The 25,484-nt window shown below is 38.1% G+C and overlaps 2 protein-coding genes across 8 annotated transcripts in view; both read right to left on the reverse strand.

Moving 5' to 3' along the window:
• The window catches only part of LOC128886953 (intermembrane lipid transfer protein VPS13C-like), a 15,172-nt gene extending 1,056 nt beyond the window's left edge, over nucleotides 1-14,116 (reverse strand). Inside the window, exons 1-51 of the mRNA XM_054142249.1 lie at nucleotides 13,869-14,116; nucleotides 13,670-13,777; nucleotides 13,474-13,600; nucleotides 13,247-13,394; nucleotides 12,965-13,176; nucleotides 12,722-12,896; nucleotides 12,188-12,654; nucleotides 11,872-12,093; nucleotides 11,699-11,811; nucleotides 11,420-11,628; nucleotides 11,181-11,347; nucleotides 10,986-11,103; nucleotides 10,618-10,920; nucleotides 10,366-10,498; nucleotides 10,045-10,275; nucleotides 9,839-9,978; nucleotides 9,678-9,775; nucleotides 9,408-9,607; nucleotides 9,150-9,329; nucleotides 8,892-9,084; nucleotides 8,632-8,801; nucleotides 8,170-8,553; nucleotides 7,942-8,108; nucleotides 7,602-7,863; nucleotides 7,414-7,480; nucleotides 6,877-7,214; nucleotides 6,654-6,792; nucleotides 6,300-6,592; nucleotides 6,048-6,216; nucleotides 5,784-5,975; nucleotides 5,449-5,687; nucleotides 5,100-5,364; nucleotides 4,875-5,029; nucleotides 4,605-4,807; nucleotides 4,200-4,536; nucleotides 3,926-4,138; nucleotides 3,381-3,857; nucleotides 3,036-3,305; nucleotides 2,611-2,967; nucleotides 2,364-2,543; nucleotides 2,171-2,305; nucleotides 1,942-2,093; nucleotides 1,696-1,864; nucleotides 1,421-1,614; nucleotides 1,160-1,346; nucleotides 952-1,086; nucleotides 756-873; nucleotides 563-686; nucleotides 433-499; nucleotides 225-370; nucleotides 26-152 (exon numbers count right to left, since the gene is read on the reverse strand). Of these exons, the coding sequence (XP_053998224.1) occupies nucleotides 26-152; nucleotides 225-370; nucleotides 433-499; nucleotides 563-686; nucleotides 756-873; nucleotides 952-1,086; nucleotides 1,160-1,346; nucleotides 1,421-1,614; nucleotides 1,696-1,864; nucleotides 1,942-2,093; nucleotides 2,171-2,305; nucleotides 2,364-2,543; nucleotides 2,611-2,967; nucleotides 3,036-3,305; nucleotides 3,381-3,857; nucleotides 3,926-4,138; nucleotides 4,200-4,536; nucleotides 4,605-4,807; nucleotides 4,875-5,029; nucleotides 5,100-5,364; nucleotides 5,449-5,687; nucleotides 5,784-5,975; nucleotides 6,048-6,216; nucleotides 6,300-6,592; nucleotides 6,654-6,792; nucleotides 6,877-7,214; nucleotides 7,414-7,480; nucleotides 7,602-7,863; nucleotides 7,942-8,108; nucleotides 8,170-8,553; nucleotides 8,632-8,801; nucleotides 8,892-9,084; nucleotides 9,150-9,329; nucleotides 9,408-9,607; nucleotides 9,678-9,775; nucleotides 9,839-9,978; nucleotides 10,045-10,275; nucleotides 10,366-10,498; nucleotides 10,618-10,920; nucleotides 10,986-11,103; nucleotides 11,181-11,347; nucleotides 11,420-11,628; nucleotides 11,699-11,811; nucleotides 11,872-12,093; nucleotides 12,188-12,654; nucleotides 12,722-12,896; nucleotides 12,965-13,176; nucleotides 13,247-13,394; nucleotides 13,474-13,600; nucleotides 13,670-13,777; nucleotides 13,869-14,009 (10,116 nt within the window). The 5' untranslated portion in view covers nucleotides 14,010-14,116. The remainder of the gene's footprint in view (nucleotides 1-25; nucleotides 153-224; nucleotides 371-432; nucleotides 500-562; nucleotides 687-755; nucleotides 874-951; nucleotides 1,087-1,159; nucleotides 1,347-1,420; nucleotides 1,615-1,695; nucleotides 1,865-1,941; nucleotides 2,094-2,170; nucleotides 2,306-2,363; nucleotides 2,544-2,610; nucleotides 2,968-3,035; nucleotides 3,306-3,380; nucleotides 3,858-3,925; nucleotides 4,139-4,199; nucleotides 4,537-4,604; nucleotides 4,808-4,874; nucleotides 5,030-5,099; nucleotides 5,365-5,448; nucleotides 5,688-5,783; nucleotides 5,976-6,047; nucleotides 6,217-6,299; nucleotides 6,593-6,653; nucleotides 6,793-6,876; nucleotides 7,215-7,413; nucleotides 7,481-7,601; nucleotides 7,864-7,941; nucleotides 8,109-8,169; nucleotides 8,554-8,631; nucleotides 8,802-8,891; nucleotides 9,085-9,149; nucleotides 9,330-9,407; nucleotides 9,608-9,677; nucleotides 9,776-9,838; nucleotides 9,979-10,044; nucleotides 10,276-10,365; nucleotides 10,499-10,617; nucleotides 10,921-10,985; nucleotides 11,104-11,180; nucleotides 11,348-11,419; nucleotides 11,629-11,698; nucleotides 11,812-11,871; nucleotides 12,094-12,187; nucleotides 12,655-12,721; nucleotides 12,897-12,964; nucleotides 13,177-13,246; nucleotides 13,395-13,473; nucleotides 13,601-13,669; nucleotides 13,778-13,868) is intronic.
• Nucleotides 14,117-14,436: 320 nt separating this feature from the next.
• On the reverse strand, nucleotides 14,437-25,358 carry LOC128886955 (zinc finger protein 845-like). 7 transcript variants are annotated; one of them, XM_054142259.1, is made up of 12 exons: nucleotides 24,629-25,358; nucleotides 23,519-24,571; nucleotides 21,058-23,477; nucleotides 20,380-20,610; nucleotides 20,109-20,309; nucleotides 19,616-20,029; nucleotides 19,061-19,531; nucleotides 18,338-18,625; nucleotides 17,382-17,813; nucleotides 17,173-17,309; nucleotides 16,965-17,086; nucleotides 14,437-16,906 (listed from the first exon to the last, which is right to left on the reverse strand). In XM_054142259.1, the coding sequence occupies exons 3-12, from the start codon at nucleotides 21,379-21,381 to the stop codon at nucleotides 14,931-14,933; spliced, it is 4,596 nt and encodes a 1,531-aa protein (XP_053998234.1). In that variant the 5' UTR covers nucleotides 21,382-23,477; nucleotides 23,519-24,571; nucleotides 24,629-25,358; the 3' UTR covers nucleotides 14,437-14,930. The 7 variants fall into 7 exon arrangements, with proteins under 7 accessions (XP_053998234.1, XP_053998233.1, XP_053998231.1 ...); XM_054142258.1 differs by having other exon boundaries at nucleotides 21,058-21,425; nucleotides 22,898-23,477; nucleotides 23,519-25,358; XM_054142256.1 differs by having other exon boundaries at nucleotides 21,058-21,842; nucleotides 22,898-23,477; nucleotides 23,519-25,358.
• Between the last annotated feature and the right edge of the window lie 126 nt (nucleotides 25,359-25,484).

Here is a 25,484-nt window from a genome sequence, read left to right on the forward strand (position 1 = left end):
GTCTTCATTAGCGCAAAGTAAATACCTTGTTTACATTTAGAATAAGTTTATTGTTAACTACAGTTGGGGGTGACAGCAATTGATGGGTTTCTAGAGTCCATTTAACATTCAAAGATCCCCAGATACATCCTTTCTCGATAAAATATAATCGTCTAGGCAAATCGTCGAATACGTGAAAATTGTTCATCTTGCACAGAGAGAAAATATCATTTTTATGTACTTACTGCAACGACACGAGAACTATATGTTTTCCATCGTTAGAAAGCGCAGTATGCGCCCAATACGTATCCGTCTCGATGCAAGGATTCTTATTTATTATACTTAGAAGATGCATTCCCCTTGCTTTATGCACCGAGAATATCTCGACTCCCTACCAACAGAAAATTGTTTATCTTAATGTTTGTATTTTTTTAGAATACAAGCGAAGTTTACCTTGTATGGATTAACATAACGCGGTAAGCGTATCCGGGATATAAACTTATGACCTATTTCTTGTGCCCTGAAACATTAAGATCGAATACAAATGTATTTGAGTTATACAGAACGCTATTTCGAGCGATACCTTTTTATGATATCCGGTATCACTTTCGAATAAACTTTGAGGGAGGAACTTTCGATATTAAAAAATATTGATGTTTTCTTTCCCAACGTCTTGAAGAAATATTTTAACTCTTCTTGTTGAATACCTAGAAGTTTCAATATCGAGTAAAAATGTTTGGGCCTCGATTGAAACACGATTGTTTTCTTGTACTCACTATTTATAAATGCAGTTACCAAGCTGCACGTCTCTAATTCAATTTCTGTAGAAAACGAGGTACGAATCGAAGGATTCATAGGAGGTACATCCTTATTTTGAAAACATGGCTCCTTTATCTGAAACAAAACTTTTCCCACTTATTCGAGTTCTTTATAAAAATGGAATTGTCGAATTTGGTCGAATCTTCGATGTACCTTAGAGGAAACTACACCAAATTCGAAGTCGAAATTAAAAACTGAGTTTTGTGTAGTGTCCGCGGTGGCGTAGCCCAATTGACATGCTACTTCGTGGCTTAATTTTTCTGCTATGTCATCTCCGCACAAGATCAACTGCAAATACGTTGGTACGCGCAGTAAATAAGATTTCAAAATATCTGTAAACGTTATTCGGTTCAATTCTCACCGTGTTAGACTCGTAAAAATTATCGCCCGGCGATCGAAAATTATAACCGTATTGATTGCCCAAAACGGTAGTCGAACGAATTAAAACCTGAAATTGCTGTATAGTTTGAGCCTCGTAAGATCGCGAAAGATCCGACAGAAGTTCCGTATTGTCAACAGTGATAAAACTTCTTTGATAACAAGGGAGTCTAAAATGCAAACATCCAAGTTAGTACACGACTATCGTCTTAATTCTTAAACGTAGCATCGTATACTCCCGAACCTGAATTCAGCATGCTTCTCAGATCCTCCTTTCTCAGAATATTCAAAAATAAATCTGACGATATTCTTGTAATCTGCAATATCGCTAATATTATAAATATTAGGTCTCTCTGTATCAGCCAACAATATTAAGCGTATTAAGATCGGAGAAATATACATGTGTTCTATCACATTCTTCCTCTTAATAGTTGAATTCTGCAATCGGTATCTTACTGTCAATGTACTGTCAAGAACTTGCTGCTACAAAGAACGGAAAAGGAATGTTACTGAACGTACATAATTACTTTTATTCGGAGGTAAAATATGAACGCTGGAAACGTCCTTTCTCAATTTTGCGGCAATAGAGTATTTAGTATCTGGTTTCCTTGGAATCAAGTCGATCAGAGACAAAAGGAAACCTTCCTGTAAATTCAGGTCAAATTCTCTGACTATAACACAAATACCTCTGCAAAATACCTTGTATTACTTCAAATAATGTGGAAAACATTCACTCGAGCGAATATATTAGCAATGATTACGCACTTGTAAACATTGTAATTCCGCTTCTTCTGTTTCAAACATGCAAATTCTATAGAATGTTTCAATTTATGGCACCCTGCATGATTAATAATACTCTTTTGCAAGTTTGAGTATAGAATTACTGGGAACGTAGTATTGCGAATTTGATTGTCTACCTGGAATTTAAACCAAGTATTTCGTATATCTTGAAGGAATAATAAGCTGAATATTTTCCGAGAGTCACAATTTTTACCTGTATTCTATGCACATAGCCTTGCAAATAGGTCAACGATATAGATTTTCTGCAGTGTAACCATATTCCTGGAGAGTAGGTTCTTCTTAACTTTCCAAAGAACGGCTTAGTCATGTGCATTTTTGTAAGGTCGACCTGGAAATGTATGCATGTACTTATCTCGTTTCTCGCTTAAGATTTACAAGATACGTACATCGATCAAGTTCTCTAGCTGTGCCTTTTTACAAGAATTGACATATTTGCTTTCGATCCAAGCGCTTAATTCCAAGGATAAACTTTTCCATTTTCTGCCAAAGTAAAGTTCCCAATGAGCCGCAGAATTCGTTATATTCGCGTATACTAATTCCTTTAGAATTTCATTAGACTTTGACACCTGCAGCGACATACAATATGTTAGAATACAATCACGGCTTGAACTTTAAATATCGATAGATACTTACGACGCTAACGCCAATACCAGCAAAGGAAAGGAATATCTCCTTTTTGCTAGACTCGGGATCAATGATATTCTTCGCTTTTAGAAATACTGTTTCACGTTGGGTGAATAATAAAACTCGCTGGTTGCCTTCCATGTAGCTCATCCAATAAATTATCGTTTTGTCTGTTTCTGCCTGCTTCAACGCGGATGATTTCATATCGTCATCGCAGACGTTGCTTTCGCTACTGCTGAAACTTCCAGACTTGGTTTCTAACCATGTCGATTTATTATTCTGCTGTTTTAAGGAAGATGCAGACGTTGGTATACCGTTGCATTTATCTACGATCACAAGGGGCACGATTTCTTGTCCAGATCCGTCCTGAAAATAACAAAAAAAAATAGTATGCAATAATGCGCTTCTTTCAACTAAATATTTCACATCTTTACCTTTTCGAATTTAGCGTTGTATCCAGTTTTTTTATTGTTATATACATTCCAAATAAGTTCCCTGGGTTTCGTAGGATCGTCCCAAGTGTATAAGAGACTTTGAAAGGGATTTATAAGAGCTACTTGTCCTAAATTATGTTGACTAATTTTCAAAAATAAATCATCGCAAAAATTATCTATTCTTACGGGTATATCGCCTGGCATGCTCTTTTGGAATGTCACATAGAACGGAGACTTGACACCGCCTTCGATCTCTACTTTGATCGCCGACTATACATTAATCAATTTTTTCTTAACATTTACTCTTATATTTGCTTTATCAACTAAAAACACTTGACTACTTACGCCGTTATCCATTCTCAATATCGTCTTCCCTATATGATTAATACTAAAATGTTGAGATACCAACTGGCTATTCCTCCATTTTATCCTCATCCTCATCGATTCCGTGACTGGCCAAAATGGCATGCTCTCTCCAGACGGAAGATCGTTCCACAAGTCCGCTTGATCGTTCTCTTCCATGAATCTCAATGTTCTTTTAGTTTGATTACTGATATAAAAGTAAGGTAGAAACGTTATGATCTTTGTAAAGTTTGGCGAAAGACGGGAACTCTCGATTTCTGTTAGAATTTTATATTTTCGTCCACGTTCCGTATCTTTGCATACGATCAAAGACATCGAGGTGATTCCTTCTAGCCCGAATGGCAAAGACCATTCGGATTGGTGAGCTTTCAATTTTACCATACCCTTCTTATTATTTTTCTGAGAGAATATTATCAGTTCCTCTTCTGGTAGTTCGTTGATCGTATGTGAGTGACATTCCTAAAAATAATAAATCGTGAATCATATAATATTTATATCGAAATTACACTTTGAATTCGAGCGACTACCTGAATGAACAAGGGCAATCCAGATTTATTTATCATCCAATATTGAGACTGAATAACTATATGCCAACTCGTAATTTTACACAATTCTATACATAATAGAAACGGCTTCGTCGAGTCTGATTCGCTGTCCGCGGTCATTAAAATGAATTTTCTTTCTAAATTCGTGTTTAGCTTCGCGGTACCAGTCCAATACGCGCCCAAATAGTTTTGAATCTACGAACAATTATTTATTAACGTAATTCCAGTCGGTAATTTCTTATGTTAACGTACACACCTTAAAGACAAATTGAATATCGTTGTTACAATTCAATGAATGCATATTAATTTTTTCTCCTGGCTCAATTTTCAGTTCATAGTTGATGGAAGGTATATTGACGTCTATAACGAATGGTAGTTGATTGTTGAAAATAAGAGGGGAGTGAATACTTATTAAGTAGTTCGGTACTTGACAACTTGGTCTTGTCGTTAATGGAACTTCATTGTAAGAGATTTTCACGCAAAATACAGATTGATTTTCATCTTCTTTCATTTTACAGCAGATGTCCTTAGCTAAATTCATCGTCGTATTCAATTCTTTCCAATAAATTCCTTCTTCGCTCACTTGGTACTTTCTGGAATATATTTTTTATTATAATGCATGCACACAGTCGCACTGCGTGTATTCTAGACTTCCACTTACTCTAAATAAGCAGGCAGTATGTGTATAGGGAGGTGATAAGCTATATATAAAGGAATACTGTAAGTAGAATCAGGTTCGATGATTGTCATTCTGATGTTATCGTCAAAGGGATTCGTAGGTTTGCCGATACCCGTGAGTCCTAGCTTATCCAATAATGACTTTTTATAGTAAAGACCCAGCGCGTAAGATGTTTCATTTCGAAACTGTAATCAAAGTACAAAATAGTGTGAAATATTATCGAAACGTGTAAACTAATATCAGATGTTTTACCTGTAGGGGAGATCGCACGGTAATTGTACGATTCAAATAATTGTCATTTGTAGCTTCTATGACTAAATGATAGCGAACCTCGTGTCTGATAGGTCGTAGTGGAATCAAATTGCAACCTTTTCTTTTAGGACAGTATACCAATATATCGTCAAACTCTGTTGATATAATCAGAAACTCGAGGCAAATTGTTTCTCGATAAATTTGTACATAAAAGAAAACCGGTACCTTTAAAACTGACGCGTAATACTTCTCCAGTGATTGTCTTGTATATCCTGATCGATGAATCATTTTGAAATATCTCCTCGATTGGCATCGAACGATTTTGTAGATTTATATCTGGATCAATGAAATCCAATTCGTTTTCAGCCCATTGTGGACTACCGCGACCAGATTGTATCTCTGGTTCCGGACTGCTGGGAATACTCGCTGGTGAATGAAGATCACGAAAGTCTTGACTCGCTATAACGCGAGTAACATTTTTATCATCTTCCTAGAACCAAATAAAAAATCAAATCATTCCAGGAACAGCATTCTCCTCGATATCTCGTATATTACTCGAAGTGTGTGTACTAACATCTTCCGCGAGAAGCTCTATGCGACTATCGTGACCGATATCATTTTGTAGATTCAATTTTTTAGTATTAGCAAGTACTATTGGTATTCCACTCGTAGCTTGTTGAAATGCATTCAAAACAATGTCCGTTACGGCTATTAGATTAGGGGTAATTACAACGTTGAGTTTGTCTTCTGCAGATATGGTAATGTAAACTGCTAAATCGTTTGATTTTATTGATTCCCGCCCAAGAGGTCCAACTGTAAATAAACATTTTTGTTTTTAAAAAAAAAAAAAAAAAAAAAAAAAAAATGGAAGAATAGATGGAATTATAAAATTCATTATAAGATTCTCACAAGAATCTGCATTGCATTCCGGTGTCAACTCCAATCCTTCGTCCTCGTTTGTACTAGAATCATCGCTTTCGCTATCTTCTTCTCCGCTACTGTTACTGTTAAATAAATAATTAGACGTTCTCGTTAAGTTTCTTTGCCTTTCGTCGTCATCCGTATCGGAATCTTCTTCGTACGTTGAATATAATTCTGTCTCTAAAATATCGATGCTTACTTTACTTATATATTCGTTAATTATAGTTAATTATAGAACCGCGTTTGAAGTACCATTTGGTTTCGATACGGTTAAATTATCTGGAGTTATGAAAACCATGTCCGTGATATCTTGATCGGTGCTTCTAAGACTTCTCTTTTTGGTTTTCAATGCATCCTGTTTTATATGCTGATACGGATCGGTCCAACTGGAATTTATCATGAACGCTTCGCCATGGCGCATCTGTACATGCAATCGAAGTGATGATTACTCAAAGATAAATATGTAGAAAAGAGAATTTTAAGTTCGTATCGGAGAATACTTACCTTTATCGTTAATTCCCATGGTCTATAGTTTATGTCATCCTCCGAACACAAATCGATTAGAGGCTCCCAATTTTTGTAGTCTGCATTATAACAAAACGCGTGGAGTTTTATACTGGATTCAAAATTGAAGTCGTTGAACCAATCGTTCACCGAAGCCGTGACTATACTCTCTATTTTTATAACAGGAATTCTTTCCGTCAAATGTTCGATCTCCAATAGCAAGCAAATTACTAATGGCTTCAAGTTAAAAGTCACCACTCTGTCGCTGTATTCGCAAGCTAAATGCGAATCATCTGTAAAGTATAATTCGAAGGGAGTACTCGTAACAAAGGTCAGTCGTGTCAGAACGCTTACCATCGGTCAGCTTCTTATATGGTACGTTTGATATTTTCTTTGGTGTCCATAAATTAGTGTGAACGTTCGAATCTTGATTCGGAAACTTTTCCTCTATCTTCGAGTTAATGCTACCAAAATTTGTAGCTTCGTTTAATATCTAAGAACAGTACGCGTATCATTTTTCGGTAGATGTACATTTTTCCAAAAATTCAACGAGCATTTAATCGTTATTTTCACTCACATCGATAAATGTGCGTACAATTTCTGCAGAGAAGTGAACGTTAATAGTGTTTACGGCGACGGTGTAGTGAACGTTACATTCAGGCGCTTCTTCTTTCCTGCAAATTTCTATGTCGCAGGGACACAGCAACCAGTACGGCTTGTGTTTCGAATAATTCTCCTGTCTTCTCGTTTTAGCACGTACATCCGTAAGAGTGCAGACAATCGACGATGAACAGCTGTGTCTGCTACTTTCGATGGTCACTTCCGCTTGTAGTAGAATCACGTGTGCGTTGTTTGCTTTCAGATCTCCGAAGAATAAGATCTCTGGCTTGTGTATCCTCACGGATATAGAAGCATCTAGATATCATACAGGAAACTTGTTCAATTGTACGTGTACAACCTCTCAACAATTGATAAATTACAGTATGCATGCATAATTATATCGAAGTAACATTACAAACTCCAGTCTCATAGTCCTCTAACCGATAGCTGTTACACGGTGTAAACATAAAAGAGAACAACAATTAAAGCAACAGCGTTAAATGTGCGTAAATACCTGGTTCTTCCTTAAAATATTGTGCGTATTTTAATCTATCTCTTTCTGCACCGGTTATGTCCCTGCTCTTGATTTAAAACAAATGTAGTTTGAAAAACCAAATTTAACGTCACCAAACAAATACTCGGGAACACTCGAAATAGTCGCGCTTAAAATGAATTCGATACGACGTAAACTCGATCACTTACTGCTGTTTGATTGTTGCCTTCGTACCCATGATTGATGATTCCCTCATCGATCTGTTCGCTTGGAAGGGAGTCCATGATGTATCGTGTTAAGTGCATCACGAATGGTACGGATAAATTTACTCTAACTTCTTGAATAAGCGCGTCGAAACATTTTTCTCCAGCTGGAGCACAAGTGTACGCAATATCAACGATAGGCGACATTGAAACGGATATGCAGGATTCTGGTTGTACCCCTATTAGTCTCGCAGGCGACTGAATTATCCTCCAATGAGAACGAGTACGTTACTATTAAGAATCATGTTAAAATGAAAGAGAATAGAATACTTGTACGAATACAAACGTTCTTATAACATGAGAATCTTTCCGCGTGTCTTGTAGAATGCAACTTTGCAGAGACAGTTTCATTTTTAAACTTTTATCGCTGTAGAATGCATACGTAACAATCATCTCTCCGAATACTAGCCTACATAAGCCACGGTTCAGATCACGAACTGGAGAACTTAGTACCTACGATCGAAAGAAATCGGTTAGATAGTTAGTAAGAATTGAAAGTAAGTTTTTCGTGTACCTCTTCCGAATCTAAAAATAAATTCAATTGGAATCCATCCAGCGTAAGTTTCGAATTAACTTCGCACACAGAATTCTCATTGTGAGTAAGAAAATCTTCCAACTTTTTCACCATCGCGTCGTCGTGATCAGATTTCTTCTGTTGTCTTTCCATGGTAGTCTGCGTTTCATTTTCATACGCATCTTTGAATGGTATTATTTTCGAAATATTATCTTTCCACACCAATATAATAGATTTAAGATCTTTCTGGCTTAAATTAACGTATATGGTATCCACAGAACCTTGTACGTTAAATAAACCATACGTTTGAAACTCCATCGCACTGCGATATTCAGTTTTTCTCTTGATGTCAAAGTGAATATGCACGGGTTCGATGATTGGTTCCTACGAGAAGAAATGTATTTAAACGTCTGTCGATTAAGTTAGTATACGATCGCAGCTTTAGAAGGTATTGAACTTTACTTGAATTATTAGGTCTCGACTAAGCGTCATAATCGCTCTGGATATAGTCATGTTCTTCAGTTTCACCAGTATGTTATCGATTATTAACTGGTACGTATCGCTGCCAGGTATTTTATTATTTTGAACAGATTGTTCGACCTTTTTGAAAAAATTTTCAACCGATAGAACACCTAAAAGTTACGATATAAACGTCAATGTTTATTGACAAAAACTTGTAGATGATTTATCATAAATCATAGATTATATGCAGGAGCTAAAACCTGTGTTTAGTACTAGAAGACTGCTCGAAACATCCTTCCATTGCGGTAGAAGAAATATCGGACCTTGAATATCGATAAAAATATGTAGTTTTGTCGCGCTTCTTTTGAACTCCTTGATGCCATTTATCAACTTGTTAATTACATAATTTTTCAACCGCGAACAATACGTTGAAGTGAATGGTGTTAAAAAATACTGTAGAAATAAATAAGATTTATAATATCGGTACTCTGGAAGTTTGATAGAATATGAGTGCGTACCTTTAAATCGTGGAGTATTTTAGAAATAATTACACAGTTGATTCTTCCAATGGAAAGTTTAAATGTTCCATCCGACATCACGTCATCCTGATTCGTGTCAATGTCAGCGCACGTATACAGTCTTGGCATATGCCTCACGTACTTTAGATCGAGAACTTTATCCTCGTCTGTCGTGAGGAGCTTGTAACAAAACATAGTAAGTTGAGCGACGTGTGACATTCGAAGCGTAAAAATTCAAAGTGTAAATTAGAAACTCACTTTTGAATAAAGAGTCTCTTCGTTTAAATCTTCCACGGACAAATGTCTTAGATGTACGCGTAAAACCATTCTCTCATTGGCATTGTAAATGCAATCGTTCTCCAATCCCTGAATTTGAATTTCTAATAAATCCACGTCTTTGTCGCAGAATTTGAGAACGAGTGCGCTAAGCCTCGCAGAATAATTTAGTTTAATTGCGCCTAAGAGAGGACAAAGCGATACAAAAATTTGAAAACGAACGACATTTACTTTACTTTTATCGAACCGTACCAGGAGGAATCGGTGGATCGTCCTCTTTCGTTTTCCACTGTACAATGTTATGGAATACCTTTCCCCCGAAATTGAAAAGATCATTGTCTTCGACAATCCTGAAAAAAAAATCAATACTTGTCATCGAAACAAATCACGTTTATCAAGTATCGAATACTTACTCGGTCAAGTTGTACCAATATTCTTTTATTTTCAATAGCGCGGGCCTGTGAAAATTGACGTTAATGTTCAATATGTTTACGATGAGAGATCGCTCGATGCTTTTGAAGTGGGATTTAAAATCTGGACAATTCGATTTCACCTGAGGAAATGTTCGTTTAGAAAAATTTGACGCAAAGATAATAATTCTAAGTCTTCTGTAAAGTACCTTACGGTATGACATAACAAAAACTTCGTGCGGCTCTTCGGTAGATATTAATTCCAAGTACGATCCTGTTACTCCGGCATTTGTTTTGTCTACCAAAAGAACGGATCCCACGCCAAATTGTATAGCAGGGCCATACTGCATTATCGCAGTTTCAAGATACAATGCGTGTAACCTCAAGTTTAAATAAGGCTCTTCTCTTCCATGATTTATGCTTACCAAGTGAACCGATAACTAAACGTTTGATCACATTATTAGAATATTGTGAAATTATTTTATAACAATTATATAAGATTAAATAGAGCATATTGATATACAAAGCACCTCTCCAATGGCAAATCTCAATAGTAAATTAATATGGTTGCACGGGGAAATATTATCGTCGAATCCAGATAAATTAATAGTCTTTGAAAGTAATTCCAAGTCTTCTTCACTGACCTCGGAAGATACGACGCTCCTGGTGCGTAAAATAAGTTTCAAATATTTTATATGTTTATGACCGGCTAAGTATTTGGTGACTCGGTAAAATATTATAAAATATATCTCGTACGTTAGTATTTAATCTTACTTCGTTACCTATCGAGTTTCTGTTTCTGCACGTTATTCGTCAAAAGTTCCTTCGTAACATGCGTAAATTTATTTTGCAGCGTTCCAACCGAAAGCAGACATACGCCGCGTTGCACATTTTTCAGTTCTTTCATCGACACGATGTTCCTATACAAATTCTTCTTGGAAACATACCGTTCTAAATCGTTATCGTATTTTTCAACATTTTGTTGATACGTCAACAATAATGAATTCAAGAAATGAATGATCAACTGTATCTTGTTTTCCGATAAATTGAATTTTATACTCGAAATCGAGACGTTCACTTTAGTTCTAAAAATTTCAAAGAAAAATTGCAATAAATTTGATTCCATGTTAATTGAAAATAATAAAAATACCTTGGTAGTTGATGGTATTCCGGCTTTATACTGTATGAGATAGTTGTGTTTGCCTGTATCTTTGGTATAAAATGGTGTTCGGAATCCTTTCTTTGCCTAGCTGATCTCCAATCGTCTCCTGTAGCGTAACCAAGACCACATTTTGAGTATAAATATCAGAGCTGTAGAGAATATTCGCGAAGAAAATATACATACCCGAATGGCAGCATAAAACTTGTGCTCCAGAAAATATAACGTGTATTCTATCGTAAAGTAATTCTTCCAATTCCATAAGGGTCGCATCCTCGAGTTGCAGGTTGATCGCTTGAAGTTCATTAGACACGCTCACGTTACCAAAATCCACAATAAGAATATGTCCACCTCTAAAATCCCTTTGCGTTATGATAAAGACCAATCACAATTATACATTTACGAACGTCACGTATCGTACTCACTTCTGTATCGATCCGTACTCGGGAAATATGACGTACGGTCCTTTGATATCTATCTTGAAACTAATTCGGAGAGTTTGGGAAACAATATTGTCTACCAGAATTAGGAAATTTCCTTTTATGTATTCGTATAATTTATATGCCCACAGAATTGTAGTTTGAATATTTGCATTATTCAACTTAAAAAATTGAATAATCTCCATAGTGGCATGCTGAAATAAAATAAAAGATAATTATGATAAAATTACATCTACGTATGTTTTTACATCGTATCGTTATTACGTGATAATAGGTCACTTCGATTGGTTCCAGTTTTATAGACACATCGAAAGTTGGATCCACGTTTTCTCCGTTTTTCTCAAAGTCTATCGCCAAGAAATTGGTCGATACATTTCCTACGCGAATAAATCAAATATTCAGATAGATCGTATAAAAGAAAAGTATCATCTTCGTACCTGTTAAAACATTGTCCACTGTAATTAGGGGTACTAGATCACCATCCAAGGAAACTCCTTCGACTACAAAACTCTCAGCTCGAGCGGATACCTTGAAAGCGGATAGTGTCGGCTGTATTTCGATACTTGCCAAAAATTGAGTTATAGTTATAACGAGAATTTCTTTGTCATTGGTTAAGAGACTCAAACAAGAATTTGCTAAGGTGAAATTGAATTTATAATCTGAAACAAAATATTAGTAATTACTCCCGTTATTCTTAAGGTACTCATTCAGTTTGTATCATTATCTAAACATTCTAAACATTCCAAATGTTACCGATCGGTTGCAGTAGCTTTTCTAATTTTGTTTTTTTCGTGGATCCGGTATTAATATTATGGTGAGACAATTTGTTAGTTTCTCGTGTCTCGTTATTCTCTGTATTCGAATTTTGTGTATCTTCCATGACCTTTTGCACCGCAACGCTACTATTCACATTTTGACATTCCTCTTCGATACTTTTATTTTTCAATTCTTGTCTAGCATGCTCTCGAGCGATTACTATATTCAATATCGTCAAACAATCTTCGTATTTTTGTAAATCTAACTTCAACTCGGTGTCGTTCGGTCGAAGTAAACTTTGCAAACATGTCTCTTTGTACTTCCTGTAATTCTTCCTATGTTCGATCATTCTTGCGTACGTGTACGATTTTACGTTGTACTCTAACGTTGAATTGTAAGCATACTTCCACCAAGCCGATGGATTTTCTTTTACAGTTTCGTTTGGACGATATTTAATATAGGGTCTGAAAAAATATTAAGTTAGATAAAGTTGCATCGAATTTAAAATAAGATAAATTACGAGTATATTACCGATTAATAGTTGCGCGTAACAAAGAATCATAAAGATGACAAAAAGTAATGTACTGTGCTTCCGAAACTTGCATCGCTACATCATGAAGAACAATATCGACCAACATACGAGATGTTTGCGCCTCGTTTCCTTTATGTATGATTATTTTTATCTTCGCCGTAAAAGGCTTTAAAACTAGAAAACAGTATCGTTAATTTTTTTCAAAGATTAAGAGAAAGGAAAACATAAGTTTGTATACTCACGAAATTGAAATTCCTTGTTCCTCATACCAAAAGTTTGTAGAGATCTATGCATCGTTTCTTTCCACTCTAGAAAGCTAGATATATCCCAATCGTACTTATTACTCGGAAGGGAAGATTCCGTGTCGTGATCCATATATACACTCAGCGATTCTGCTCGTACCAACTGGTAAATCGTGTTCGTGTTACTCGAGCAGACACCAGGTTTCCATTTGCTAAAATTTTAAAAATTCAATAACAACAAGTAAAGGATAACGTAAATGATTAACTAAAAGCGACGGCTACCTGTTTGTGGTCATCACGGATATACTTTGAATACAGATACCGCAAGCGCACAGAGATTCGTTTAGCTTCTCTTCATATCTAATATGTACATTATTTATAGAAATCTGAAAGTTTTTTGTCACGGATGCCAATAAGTTATCGAATAATTCTGAAAGTAATTATAGATGTTAAAGATTATCCTATGGGAGTAGCACAACGAATGTATTAATTCTAAATTCATGAATCACCTGTTCTGTACCCTTCATCTTCCTTTAAATCTTCCAATATCTTTTTCTTTTCTGCTCTCATCAGCTTCTTCTGTATTTCTGCATTGTATGTACCATAAGCAGCAGGTACAGCTACTATATATACATCCTTGGAAGTCGAAATCAAGGTATTACTATCGACATTGTAAAGAAATTTTGAAACTAACAGATTTCCTACCTCGATACAAAGTACAATGGGTTGAGAAAACAATCCGGACCATGGTATCTTCAAAACTATCTTTCCTACCAGTCCTACGTCTACTCGGATAGGTAGACCAAGCTGATACTGTAAGTCACAGGTAATTAGGATCAACTTTTCTTTGATTATTTTATTAAATTTAAAAAAATCATGTTGAGCAGAAGAAAAACTAGCTTACCAAAGCTTCAGGTTTCAATTTAAGATCAGTCAGACAAGTGTCACCGGAAAAAATACCAACGTTGAACTGTTCAGTGTCCAAGTCCTCGACGTATTTGCCCAGAAACCTATTCAAGAACGCCGCTATAGCACCTTCGAACATCGTTTTGCATTTATGTAATTCTACCACGGTGTTTACTTGTCACGTTTGGCGTGACACGATTTTCTAGCACGGCTCCCTGTCATAACCTTAAGAAATTCGCAAAATAAATTCCGTCATGCGCGAAAGTACAACAGGATTTTATTGATCCTTCTTCCTCTTGCTTTGAGATTTCCGTGTTAACGCGTAGACGCATTAACTAGTATTAACAGACAGCTATCTCCATCTACTTGCATCGAGTGTGCGCTTTATTATTTTTTCATTGAATAATGTTAACATATTTGTAACAAATAGAAATGGAAACAAAAATAATAGTACAACAAAACTTGAGAATGAAAAATTGAGACGTATCGAACCTCTAGATCGACGAAGGTGTACTTAAAGAATTTATTAACGAAAAAGGTAGTTGAAGAATATATAAACACCGATGTGTAATAGTACTTGTTTATTATCGTATCGTACAAGGTTTCAAGTACTATATACAATATAACGTTAAACCACGCCTGGCGAAATACTCGATAAATCAACAAAATATGGCAAGTCATTGAAATTTGCACATTTATGACGCGACAAACTCGAAAGTATTCAGCCAAAAGCTACGATCATGATCGTTGTCGCTTACAATTGCAATTGTCGTCACTATCGATAAAGGATACTTTACTCTGTACATGCAGCAATGATCAGAACTGAGTATAATTCATTTTAACACATACTCGTTCGGTACAGATTTCTACGGTACTCGTCTTACGAACGATTCTATCTTTACACTTCACTACGAGCCTACTGATCGGGAACGTAATAGTTTTTTAATGATTCTATTACGAAGTACCTAGAAAATGTATATAAACATCTAAAATACGTCATATACTTAATATTATATACATAGAAATATATATTACATCATCGCTAATCGTTGGTATCATTCTAAACGGCCAAATGTTTCGTCTCTCCTGTGTTAGGATCCACTATAACTTTTTCTTTGCAATTATTTACGGTGGAAGTACTACCGAAGGAGTTCGTATCGGTAAGCGGAAAGAATCTTCCATCCGAATATTCCTTAAATAATAATTCCGCGGCCTTTTGTTTCTCTTCTTTGCCGTTTGTGGCCATCTTCTTCATCGTCAAGGTCAAAAGTTCTATGATGAGATAGGACTCCGGTTTATAGAGTCTCGTGAAATGTAGCCTAATGTGTTCTCCGACATTCTCGTCTTTTCGCGGTATATAATCACAGTGGGGGCAGGACGGTGTCATTCTTTCGATGCCGTGTCGACGTTTATGGGAGTCCATCGCGTCTTTGTCACACGTGGAGAACGGGCAACTTTGACAGCGTAACGTGTCCATCTCCTCGTTAGGCGACAAAAGCATTCCTCTCTTTTGCAGCAACAACAAAGACTGTTTATCCTGATTCGAGGCTTGCATCCCACCGTAGGTCAACATCGACGTTCCATTGATGGATATCGTCGTCACGTTTGACTTTAAAGTCTTCCCTGAACGCGACAGGGAACCTGTATTGTCGGAAAAGGAATCGCTGTCGATAGTAATCGTTTCGTCTTCGAATTGCCTGCGCGAAGCTTGCGCTTCTGCGTTGGCCTGATGCTTCTTCAAGTGTTGAATGTAATTGGCGTAGTACTTGACGGAGTAGTCACAAGTATCGCAACGGTATCTCTGTTTCGCGCCGTGTAACGTCAGATGAACTCTGTATTGTTCTCTTTTCTCGAAGGCAGAGGGGCATTTATGGCATTTGTAACGTTTCTCTTTCATCCGACCATTCCTCAAATAACTAGGATACACAAAGTTGGGGTTGCCGCGCATGAAGATTCCGAACTGTGGGTCGGGAGGCGGCGATAAGTTGGAAGTCAACTCGGTCGCTTCGTTCTGTCGTCGATGAACGACCTGATGCTTTACCAGATTTTGGGCGGTTTTCGACGAATAATCGCACTCGGTGCATTTGAATCTATTATTCGAACCGTGCAACGTCATGTGATATTCCAGAGCGTCCAACTTGAAGTAACGAGCTGGGCATTTGGCACATGTAAACACTTGATTCCCGGTTCGTTGATTCGCATTGTTGTGGAAGGTGTTACTAGAGTTTTCGGAAACTTCGACCACGATCCAAGCGATCGCGGCTACTGAGTCGGCAGAGTCTTGGCCACCAGCCTCGACACAGGCCGTGGTAGGAGGTGCGTATCGCTGCGAGTGACCATATATGGATAATAAATACTTTGTACGCTCCTGATACTCGGTGGAATGTGCTTTTTGATGGGCTAATAGGTGAGCCGGCTGACGAGCGGCGTACGAACACCATTGGCAAGAATAGGCTAATTCCGTAGAATGATATCGTAGATGGATTCTCAACTCTTTCTCGCAAAGGAATCGCGCTGGGCATTTGCTACAGCAATGCACGAGTCTCGAATCTCGCAGATCGGGTTCCGAGCCCAACACAGGAGGATGCGCGAATCCGAGAAGCGTAACCAAGTCGCTCAATTGTTGCGAATCTGGCCTAGTGTCGTCTACCAGACAGTGAACGGTGCCCAGGGATCCGGAATGCATGTCCGTATGAGCAACCATCACCTCTCGTCGCGCACAGGTGAAACTACAATCGGTACAAGCGATCACGGGTCCGTGGCTAGGGGAATCGAGATGCATGCTCTCGTGATCTCTGACCTCGGCTCGTCGCGAAGAGACGAAAGGGCAGTGACGACATTTCAACATTTTTGCAAGCGTACCATCTGGTCGAGACACCCAGACTAACGGCGCCTCGGGTAGAGCTCGCGTATCTAAAAGTAGCGGTGGAGGTGCATTGGAATTCTTCGAGGCGTTGCCCATGCAACTAACGTTGTTCTGCGTAGTTATATGAATCACCTGTTCTACAGGCTTCTCTTGTTTCATGCGATTAGTACCTAAAATAATAAAAGTCAAATAATATTCGTCGATCGGTGCTAAATTCGTTAAACTTACCGTTATCGATATTGGAAGCTTGCTGAGACTTATATTTAGAAGGCGAGTAGTTATACTCCATATTCTGTTGATGTACAACAGCAAGCTCTTCGCCGTGTAGTCTGACGTGATCCAAAAGCTCTCTGCGATAACAAGAACATATGTATAATTCGCAACTTTGCTTGTTCGAGAAAGTATAGGTAAATTACAATGGTACAAAAATACTTACGCTTTTGTGCTAACGTAATACGGGCACAAGTAGCATTTGAAAATTGCTTCCAAGTTTGGGCGATGATGAATTCTGTGCATCGACAAAGTTGCGGCATCGGGCGCGGAAAACGGGCAATCCCCGCAACCGAATGGATTCTATAATTAATGCAAAAAATAATTCGATTTGTGATAAATCGGGTGATAGACGAAGAATTTAGACCAACATACTTTTTCATCTCCGAGGCGTTGTTCGGATTCATTGTGCGACTTGACGTGCAAAGACACGGTCTCTCGGTTAGAATGTCTAAAGTTGCAACGCTTACACTTCCACATAGTGCGTTTGCTTTCTTCCGTGATCGAAGTAGAAACAGATCCGCACTGACCATGCGTGGAAATCAAATTGTTTTTGAGCAAAGATTGTCCTCGATTTTTAGCGGCAGCTTTAAGCGGAGGCGGTGGTCTTAGACCAATATTAATAGTATTAACGTTATGATTCTCTTCGTTCGTGGACACAATCGAAACTGGAGCAGACGTGAGCTCTGGCGTTTGCAAATACTCATCGCTGTTCAGTATCAATACCTTAGCTGGTGGTTCGTCGGAATTAGATTCCTGCACGCTACGTTCCTCCATATTTTGTTCGTCCCACGAATGTTGATCGACCTAAGGAAGAAACCATGAGGTTATTGTGTATTTTTTATTCATCGTATTAACGTGCGAGCGATACATTGTTGTTACACGACGGAAAACAAACTCGTAACTCGGAATAATAAAAAAAAAAAAACAAAAGAAGAAGAAGAAACGAGACTACTCGGCACACTGAGAATTTCTTTCGAAAATTAAAACACTTTCAAGGCAATGGAAACATTTTGAACGTTATCATGACGGTTCCATTTACTAAGAATATGCTTGTAATTACAATCAAATTTGACATCATAACACCAATCAAGTGTCCAAGCGCTTCGATACAGAAAGTATATTTTGCGTTTCTAAAATGTTACTATTAACTTTGCAAGGATCATCACTCGTGTTTGTCGCGGGAAGGAGAAAAATAAATCTTGGAAAAAAAAAAGAAGACAGTATCGAAATAAAGTGTAAAGAAATCAGTGCGCCTATCGAAAATGACAAGCACCATCACTAATAAAGTGGACTAATGTGCTTAATGTAAGTGAAATTTGTGCTTTCACCTGTGCAAGATACTTGTTATACTTGGAATAATTCCGTCGACCGGTTTCATCCGTCATAAGTACCCTGGCAGTCATATGAACTGGATCTTTAGCTGCTTTAAGTTTAATATGTTTTGTGATGTCCCAGCGCCAGTTAGAGCGATACGCGCACAGGGAACACTCGAATGGCTTCCGATTTAAATGACCGACAATATGAACGTGAAAGCGACTTGCGGTGGACGCCCAAAATGGACAATGCGGGCATTTGAATACCCGTCGGCCGCTTGGATGCGTCGAGGCGCCTTCAACCTGACAAAAGATTTGACTGCCTTTATCAAAATAAACTGTTAACACGCTTGAAACACAACAGGCTATGGTCTCGACTATCGTAAATAACATTTAAAGCACATTCTTAATAACAAAAAGAAAAAATAATCGAGGAAACGGAAAAAAAACACAAACATAATGTACAATTTATCACAATAGCGTTGCATACTTGAATGAGAGACTCGTGGCTTCAAGCTAAACCGAAACGTACTTTTTAACTATAGATTTTTCTAATAGCCGTACAGGATGCTTGCAATCAAAACATTGAACGTCGAGTTCGACGCGAATGAAAAATAGTCAGATCTGTTGACTCTCGTATTGCAATTCTCATATTCATTCGTGTGTTCGTTTATTGTTCGTTTATTGTTCATGTGCACGCGTAAGGTAAAGTATATTATTTTTGTAAAAACACCATACCGATGATCCAGAAGAATTCAGTCCACTGAGATTAACGTCCCAATCCGTTTGCGCAGGGAATGCATATTCACCGCGATACGAGGTCACACGTAGTTCTGAACAATTCGATAATTTTTCTAAGCTACTGTCTATGGACATATCGTTGCTTGCCGAGCGACAACACTGCATATGCGCTTGTAGATCAGTCGAGCTTTTGCAACGTCTTCTGCACTTAGGGCAACGCGTTGTACCCACAGATACACTGAGAGCAGTGTGGTGTGTTTGTTTGTGACAAGCCAGCTCCTCCATGCTACTAGCTTTAAAAGTACACCAGCATTTCAAATCGTTCGTAGTACTTACAGCTACCTCCGCCAGTCCGTTATTTATCGACGCCGACGTTGTAAGCTTTTCCTTTAGCTTATCAAAGAAGGACGCATTTTTTTTTTCAAACAAATCTGCCGCGTTATTTGCATCCTTCTTTAAATTGCTGGCCTGCGAACAATTCATTCGTATTACAATAATCCTATGGCATATGTATACATGTATACTGATTAATATTAAAAGAAAGAAACTCACTTCTTTATTCCCATACAACTTGGCAAGTTCGGTGTCTCTTGCTATTTGTGCGAGTTCTGGTCTTACCCTGACTCGCGGAACTTTTAAAAGCGTCGTGGAAGAACCACTGGTAGTACTGTTCGATTTAGTAGGACTCAAAGGAATTAACATTGGCAGTGGTTTTCTAGATTTGTTCGGTGAAATCGGAGCATGACATTCCGCCAAATGTCGTTGCATTTCAGAATCCCATGCGGTAATGAATTGACAGCCTTTCTCCTCGCATTTTAACGCTATGCACTCCGCATTAGCTATTGCACTTTGTTTATCGTCTAAGGAATTCATCGACTGATCGGAAATGAACGAGTCTCCGGGACTGAGAGACAGCGTTGTACTTCCAGATATGTGTATTTTCTCCCGAAAGTCACTCGCACCCACCTGAAATTATATTACGTAAAGGTTTCTACCGCATCTCAAAGTAGAATAAAATGTTTACATAACGACTTATTAATGTTACCTGATTGTAACGCTTTGGACTATTTCTCGGCTTACGTTCGAAAGGTGCGTTAGATTTGCGATTCGTCTGCCCTACAGGAGGCTCGTGATGATTAGTTTCGTGCACCGTCAAACTCTGCCTGATATCAGCTGTGAAATTGCAAGCACGGCACTGAAAAGCACCTCCTCCTCCGTGATTCCGAGTGTGTCTGTCTAAATTCCACTGCAAAAGTACATTAAACCTTATTATTATTTTACATCGATTTATTATGTTCTATAAAAATTTCATTAACCTTGTACGGCGTACGAAAATCACAGGCATCACACTTGATCATCGGCATAGAATGATATTTCACATGCTTTGTGTAACGAGCACGTACATGTGTCACGTAAGTGCATTTAGCACATCGAAAGAATCTTCTCTTTAGATGATGTACCCTTTGATGACTTTCCAAATCCCTTGAACTTAATGCAACATGCGAACACATCGAACATCTCGTGCCAGCATCGCGTGCAAGTTTACCCTAGAAACCATTAAATACTCTTCGTAGAGTTAGTACAAATTTTACTCTGTCCAATTTTACAAATGATTCTTGGAAACACTGTTATCGAATGCTGTTAGTAAGCTTGGAAGAAATACAGGAATTTTTATCTAATTTTCAACTGTAACTTGTACCCATAGATTAAAACCAAATTATTACAGATGCTTCAAACAAACAATAATCGATAGATACCAAACCAATTTCTAAAATACTTTTAGCATTTTAGGAATGATATTATTTTCAATTCAATTAAAAAACATAATTTTTAAATAATTTTACTTACCTTACAACCACTACTTATTTTCTTAAGAAAGAGAAGAAAGAGTGAGTGAGTGAGTGAGTGAGTGAGTGAGTGAGAGAAAGAAGCAGCAATTTAGTAAGATATAATTTGATTTTCATCCATTACTAATAATAATAAAAATACTGTACCTTTTGTTTGTGCTCCTTTTTCAGATGATCGAGGTACGCCTTAAGACTCGTTAAAGGCTTCGGTGGTTTGGACGTTTTACACTCGTAACTTTGCGAGGGTCCCGAGCAGTCGAGGAGGTCATCGTGTTCGATCTTTAAATTGTTCTTCGCGGACCCATCATCTTTGTCATCGTGCGAGGTGTTCTCGGTGCTGTCGCGAGACACATGTTCCCTCATCGCGACTTCCTGTCGATTCTCTTTAAGGTTACCTTCCTTGCGGACCTCGCTCTTGAGTTTCTGAGGTCGTGGACGAAGTGCACGCAAACGAGGCAATCTTCCTGACATCTTGGACGAAGCTCGACCCGTTTCACGTACGTCCTACCGTGTTCCTGTCGCGCATCGAGATACCCTTTTATTTCCCCTCGACTCCTCTCGAGTCTCGCGTATCTCTCGATGGGGTAAAAAAAAGGAGAACGACATTCACTTCTCCGTCGGTCTACAGAAGTCTACAGCTACACAGTTTTCTCCTTCCCGATGACTCGTTACTTGTCGAGCCACTGTTTCACGATCGCGTACTCGCCTTTTTCGTGATTTAAACATCACAGGGAAAGATACGCGGCTTTATTTCAAGTATAATCTCCTTGGGTGTTTCAATTGATCGAACCGCGACGGTAGACCTTATGGTGGACGTTACGGAAGTACGGATACGAGTAGGAGTACTCGGTGGTCGCGCGATCTAGAGGCTGCAAGCCGCCATATTTTTTTCTTACCAACGAAACTGCTACGGGGAACCCGTCGGAGCATTCCTGTCAAGGAATCCTATTTTTACGGGAATCTATCTCAAGATAAATACCGAGAATAACGCGATATCGTTTTATTAGTTTCCTCCTATCGATTTCCGCGATGCCAACGCGAAGAACGATAGAACCCATCGACGCCGTTAAAAAACTTGATCCGTGTATACATTGATCAGACGAAACTCTTTAATAACTATGTATGTTTACAAGAACCGTCTAGCGATTACTAAACGCGTAATTTACTTGAGAAATCCAATACTTTACGATTAAAAGCTGGCCAAATTTTTCTTCAAAGTTAAACGAACATGTAATTTGAAACAATATTTTAGCCATTTTTCTGACTGAAATCAGTCAAGTATTCGGTTTACTCGACGAAGAAATGCAGATTATTCCGCATTATCGTGTTTACAATTATTCAAAGGAAAATTATTACAAGAGACCTTTCGTGTCTATTTAGGATTCGAGTCATCCCGGGTCGTAGCAATAAACGTTAAAATTATTTTAACGATTTCACGATTGCGTACGTTTACTTGGTCAAAAAATGGCTGGTTAATCGTTCTAAACGCAGCGAGTGCTCACTCGGAGTATAATCATTTCCAATAACTCGACTTTCCTACTACCAACATCCGGTTTACACGATACGACGCAACGGTCGATCGCCGCGGGTCAACATGTCGCTGGAAACGTTAATCGTTTTTCTGCGCATGAATTTCTTTTCGTTACCGCAACGGCTCGCACTCGTTTGTCTTTATAATCGTAAAGTATGTAATTTTTTGCGTAATCTTGATCAACTATAAGAAAAAAGTCCCTGGTCGACGCGCGAACGATCCAACAGAGAACGATACAAGATCAACAGAGAAGGAAGAAGATCCAGTTTCCCGACACGCGTGTGCGACTTCCGTTTCTCCCGGCGATTTCCGGTTTATGGTCGAACGATGCGATTGAACGACGAGTGGAAGTAACGTACAGCATTTAAAGCGCGTTAAACGCGTGTGTGTGACACGAGCGAAAAAAAGAAACGGGGGAAGAGAATGAATCTCGAATTCGTCGAGGAAAAAACAAACCTCGGACAGAAGTTAATTCGCTTGAAGCAGTAGGTTATCTTCCGAACGAACGACCGTTGGAAATAGGTACGCCGATAAACAGTCTGAACAGCCAACCAGGAGCACCGGATTTACCATCGCGACCGTCTTACGATTTTCGACGCCCGAGAAAATCGGATACGCTCGCTGGACCCTCGGTTCCCTCCCTCCTTCTCTCCCTTTCTCCTCTTTCTCGTCACAGGCTCGCTTCTCTTACAGCTCTTATATACTATCGCGATACCGTGATGTATCTTCGTAACACCTCGTCGTCGTCGGCGCTAACAGTATTACAATAGCCGACGAACCGAAGGATGAATCGTAGAAAGACTACGAAGACCGAGCGAACCAGCAGCCCCTCCCTCCTCTTTGACCGACTCGACTCGGCCAGGAACGATGGCGATGCCGAAGTGGCGCAGGTCGGGCGCCATCTGCAATTCCAATTCTGATTCCGATTCTGGTATCCACGTACAGTCCTCGCACGCCCCCACTTCCTCTCTTTGGTCTCTCCTGCAGCCCTTGACAGAGACCAGCCAACACCACCACGAGAAACCAGTCTCCGACACTAATAATTCCTCGACGAATAATCATTTAACATACCACAACACCAATTTCAATTCCTGCTTATCAAACAAACAATTTCCCTCGAATACGTCTTAAAAATTATTACCAAAAGCACCCAGTCTTCTTTTTATCATTCTTCTAGGCTCCTTAATCGTCCTTACATCAACATTAACGTTGGATTACTTATTTTATTGCTCAGTAGTGAAAATAATGTATAAATACAACAAGGACTCGCGCCAAGAAATGCGAACATGGTATCCGATATAATATTTACAGCTACGCCCGTATCATCGACAACGATCGAGTATTTCATTATCCAAAATCATATTTCGCGTAAACATACCGAGCTAGGAGAAAAAGGAACGACTGATTCATTATCGATAACCGCAATGATGACGATGTTAACTTGCGAAGGACAAGTTAGCGTGTACGTTGAACCGAGTTAATTTATTTTTTTCCTACTTTGTTACGTAATGTTACTATGACGCTGGTTTGTAATTAGAGATTATAAGAAAGACAGCAGAGAAAATAGATGAGTTATTATATGCAGTGGGAAAATATGTACATTTTTCATTTGTACACGCGAAACGAATTGTCGTGCGACGTCCATTTATTTCTTACAAAAATATTTATAGTTTATTTTATACAACGCGTACACCTTCTATGATTCTCTCGTTTATTTATAACAAGATATTTTAAAATATTAATTAAACTATATCGGTTTTATTTAGCCAGGGGACGGTTTTTCGTCGAATAGTTGGGTCGCTTAACAGGTTAAGATTTCATCTATCGTTATTCTACAAAATTTTCTTCGTCGATATCAGTTCCATTTTCTCATGAATCACGATCGCGAATGTTACTCGAAATTTCTTTGAAATGTCCTACAAATTATATCGAAAAATTTAACGAGACTGTTCAATGCTTTCATCGATTATTTCTTTACTATGTGCAATCGTAACGCATGTTTTAACCACGTTTATTATCGACTCGTAGTCATCCAATAGACTATTGCTGGCAGTTCTAATTCTTCTTCAATGGACTGGTTCATTATTCATTGTTATTGCAATATTTTTTTATCTATTTTAGAAGTTTCGTCTGCAAATAACATATTTTATTAAACAAGTTTATTCAACAGTCCTAATATTTACATACGCTACATAGTTGTCGATATACTCTTCTCAGCAATGTAAACGTTTGCGTCGTTTCAACTTTTCCGCTTGTTTCATTCCGACGAATGAAATTTCACGCTGTTTTTTTTCTGTTATTCGAAATATGTATACTTTCAACGCTAACTCGATTCGTTTTTGCCAAATCTCTGTGCATTCTTCAGCGTTCAATAACATCGACGTAGACAGGAAAGAATAACGATACGTAAATCGTACCGTACATCGCGATCGGAACGGTTCTATTCGAATTCGACTAAATATATTAGGCACACTTCACCGCATGGTACTTTGCATTTTAACATGTTGGTATTGGAAACATTTTTCAGTCTGTATTGTTGGATGATTGATATGAAACTGAATTAAAAAAGATGGACGCATCGATCTGTCGGCATTGGTCGGCATAGCGACGGCGACGAACGAAACAGACATTTTTTACGAAACTAGGACACCTATTCGATTGATGATCGCTCAAAATTATCCATTAAAAATTACTTGTTATGCTCGACTATGCAAATGCAAATAGTACGATCTTTTTGGAGCGTACGACTATTTCTTGTAGAGTGCTCCAATGATTAGATAAAACGACTCGATAGATTATAGCTGGTGGTCTTTTTATACCGACTAATTAACGAATAAAGTACTCTGTCTATTTTTTATTCTATACGAACGTCGACTGTTTTGTCAATTCTTTTATTTCGTATAAAATAGAACGATTAAACGACTTATAGTATTTCTCGCAATCTCTCGTTGTTAATCGTGAAAGATAAAATTATATAAATCATAATTACGAGATTACCATATCTATGAACTTGGTTAAGGGTTATTATACATCTTGTATAGTT

This window comes from Hylaeus anthracinus, unplaced genomic scaffold (assembly GCF_026225885.1).
Source record: "Hylaeus anthracinus isolate JK02 unplaced genomic scaffold, UHH_iyHylAnth1.0_haploid 11985, whole genome shotgun sequence".
Lineage (NCBI taxonomy): Eukaryota > Metazoa > Arthropoda > Insecta > Hymenoptera > Colletidae > Hylaeus > Hylaeus anthracinus.

Excerpts from the sequence above, each read along its gene's own strand:
- LOC128886955 (XM_054142259.1), bottom strand. The coding sequence starts at position 21,381 with ATGTCAGGAAGATTGCCTCGTTTGCGTGCACTTCGTCCACGACCTCAG. Across the intron at positions 20,310-20,379 it reads ATTTTCGTACGCCGTACAAG|TGGAATTTAGACAGACACAC; the intron begins GTTAATGAAATT and ends GTACTTTTGCAG. Across the intron at positions 16,907-16,964 it reads AGCTTCCAATATCGATAACG|GTACTAATCGCATGAAACAA; the intron begins GTAAGTTTAACG and ends TTATTATTTTAG.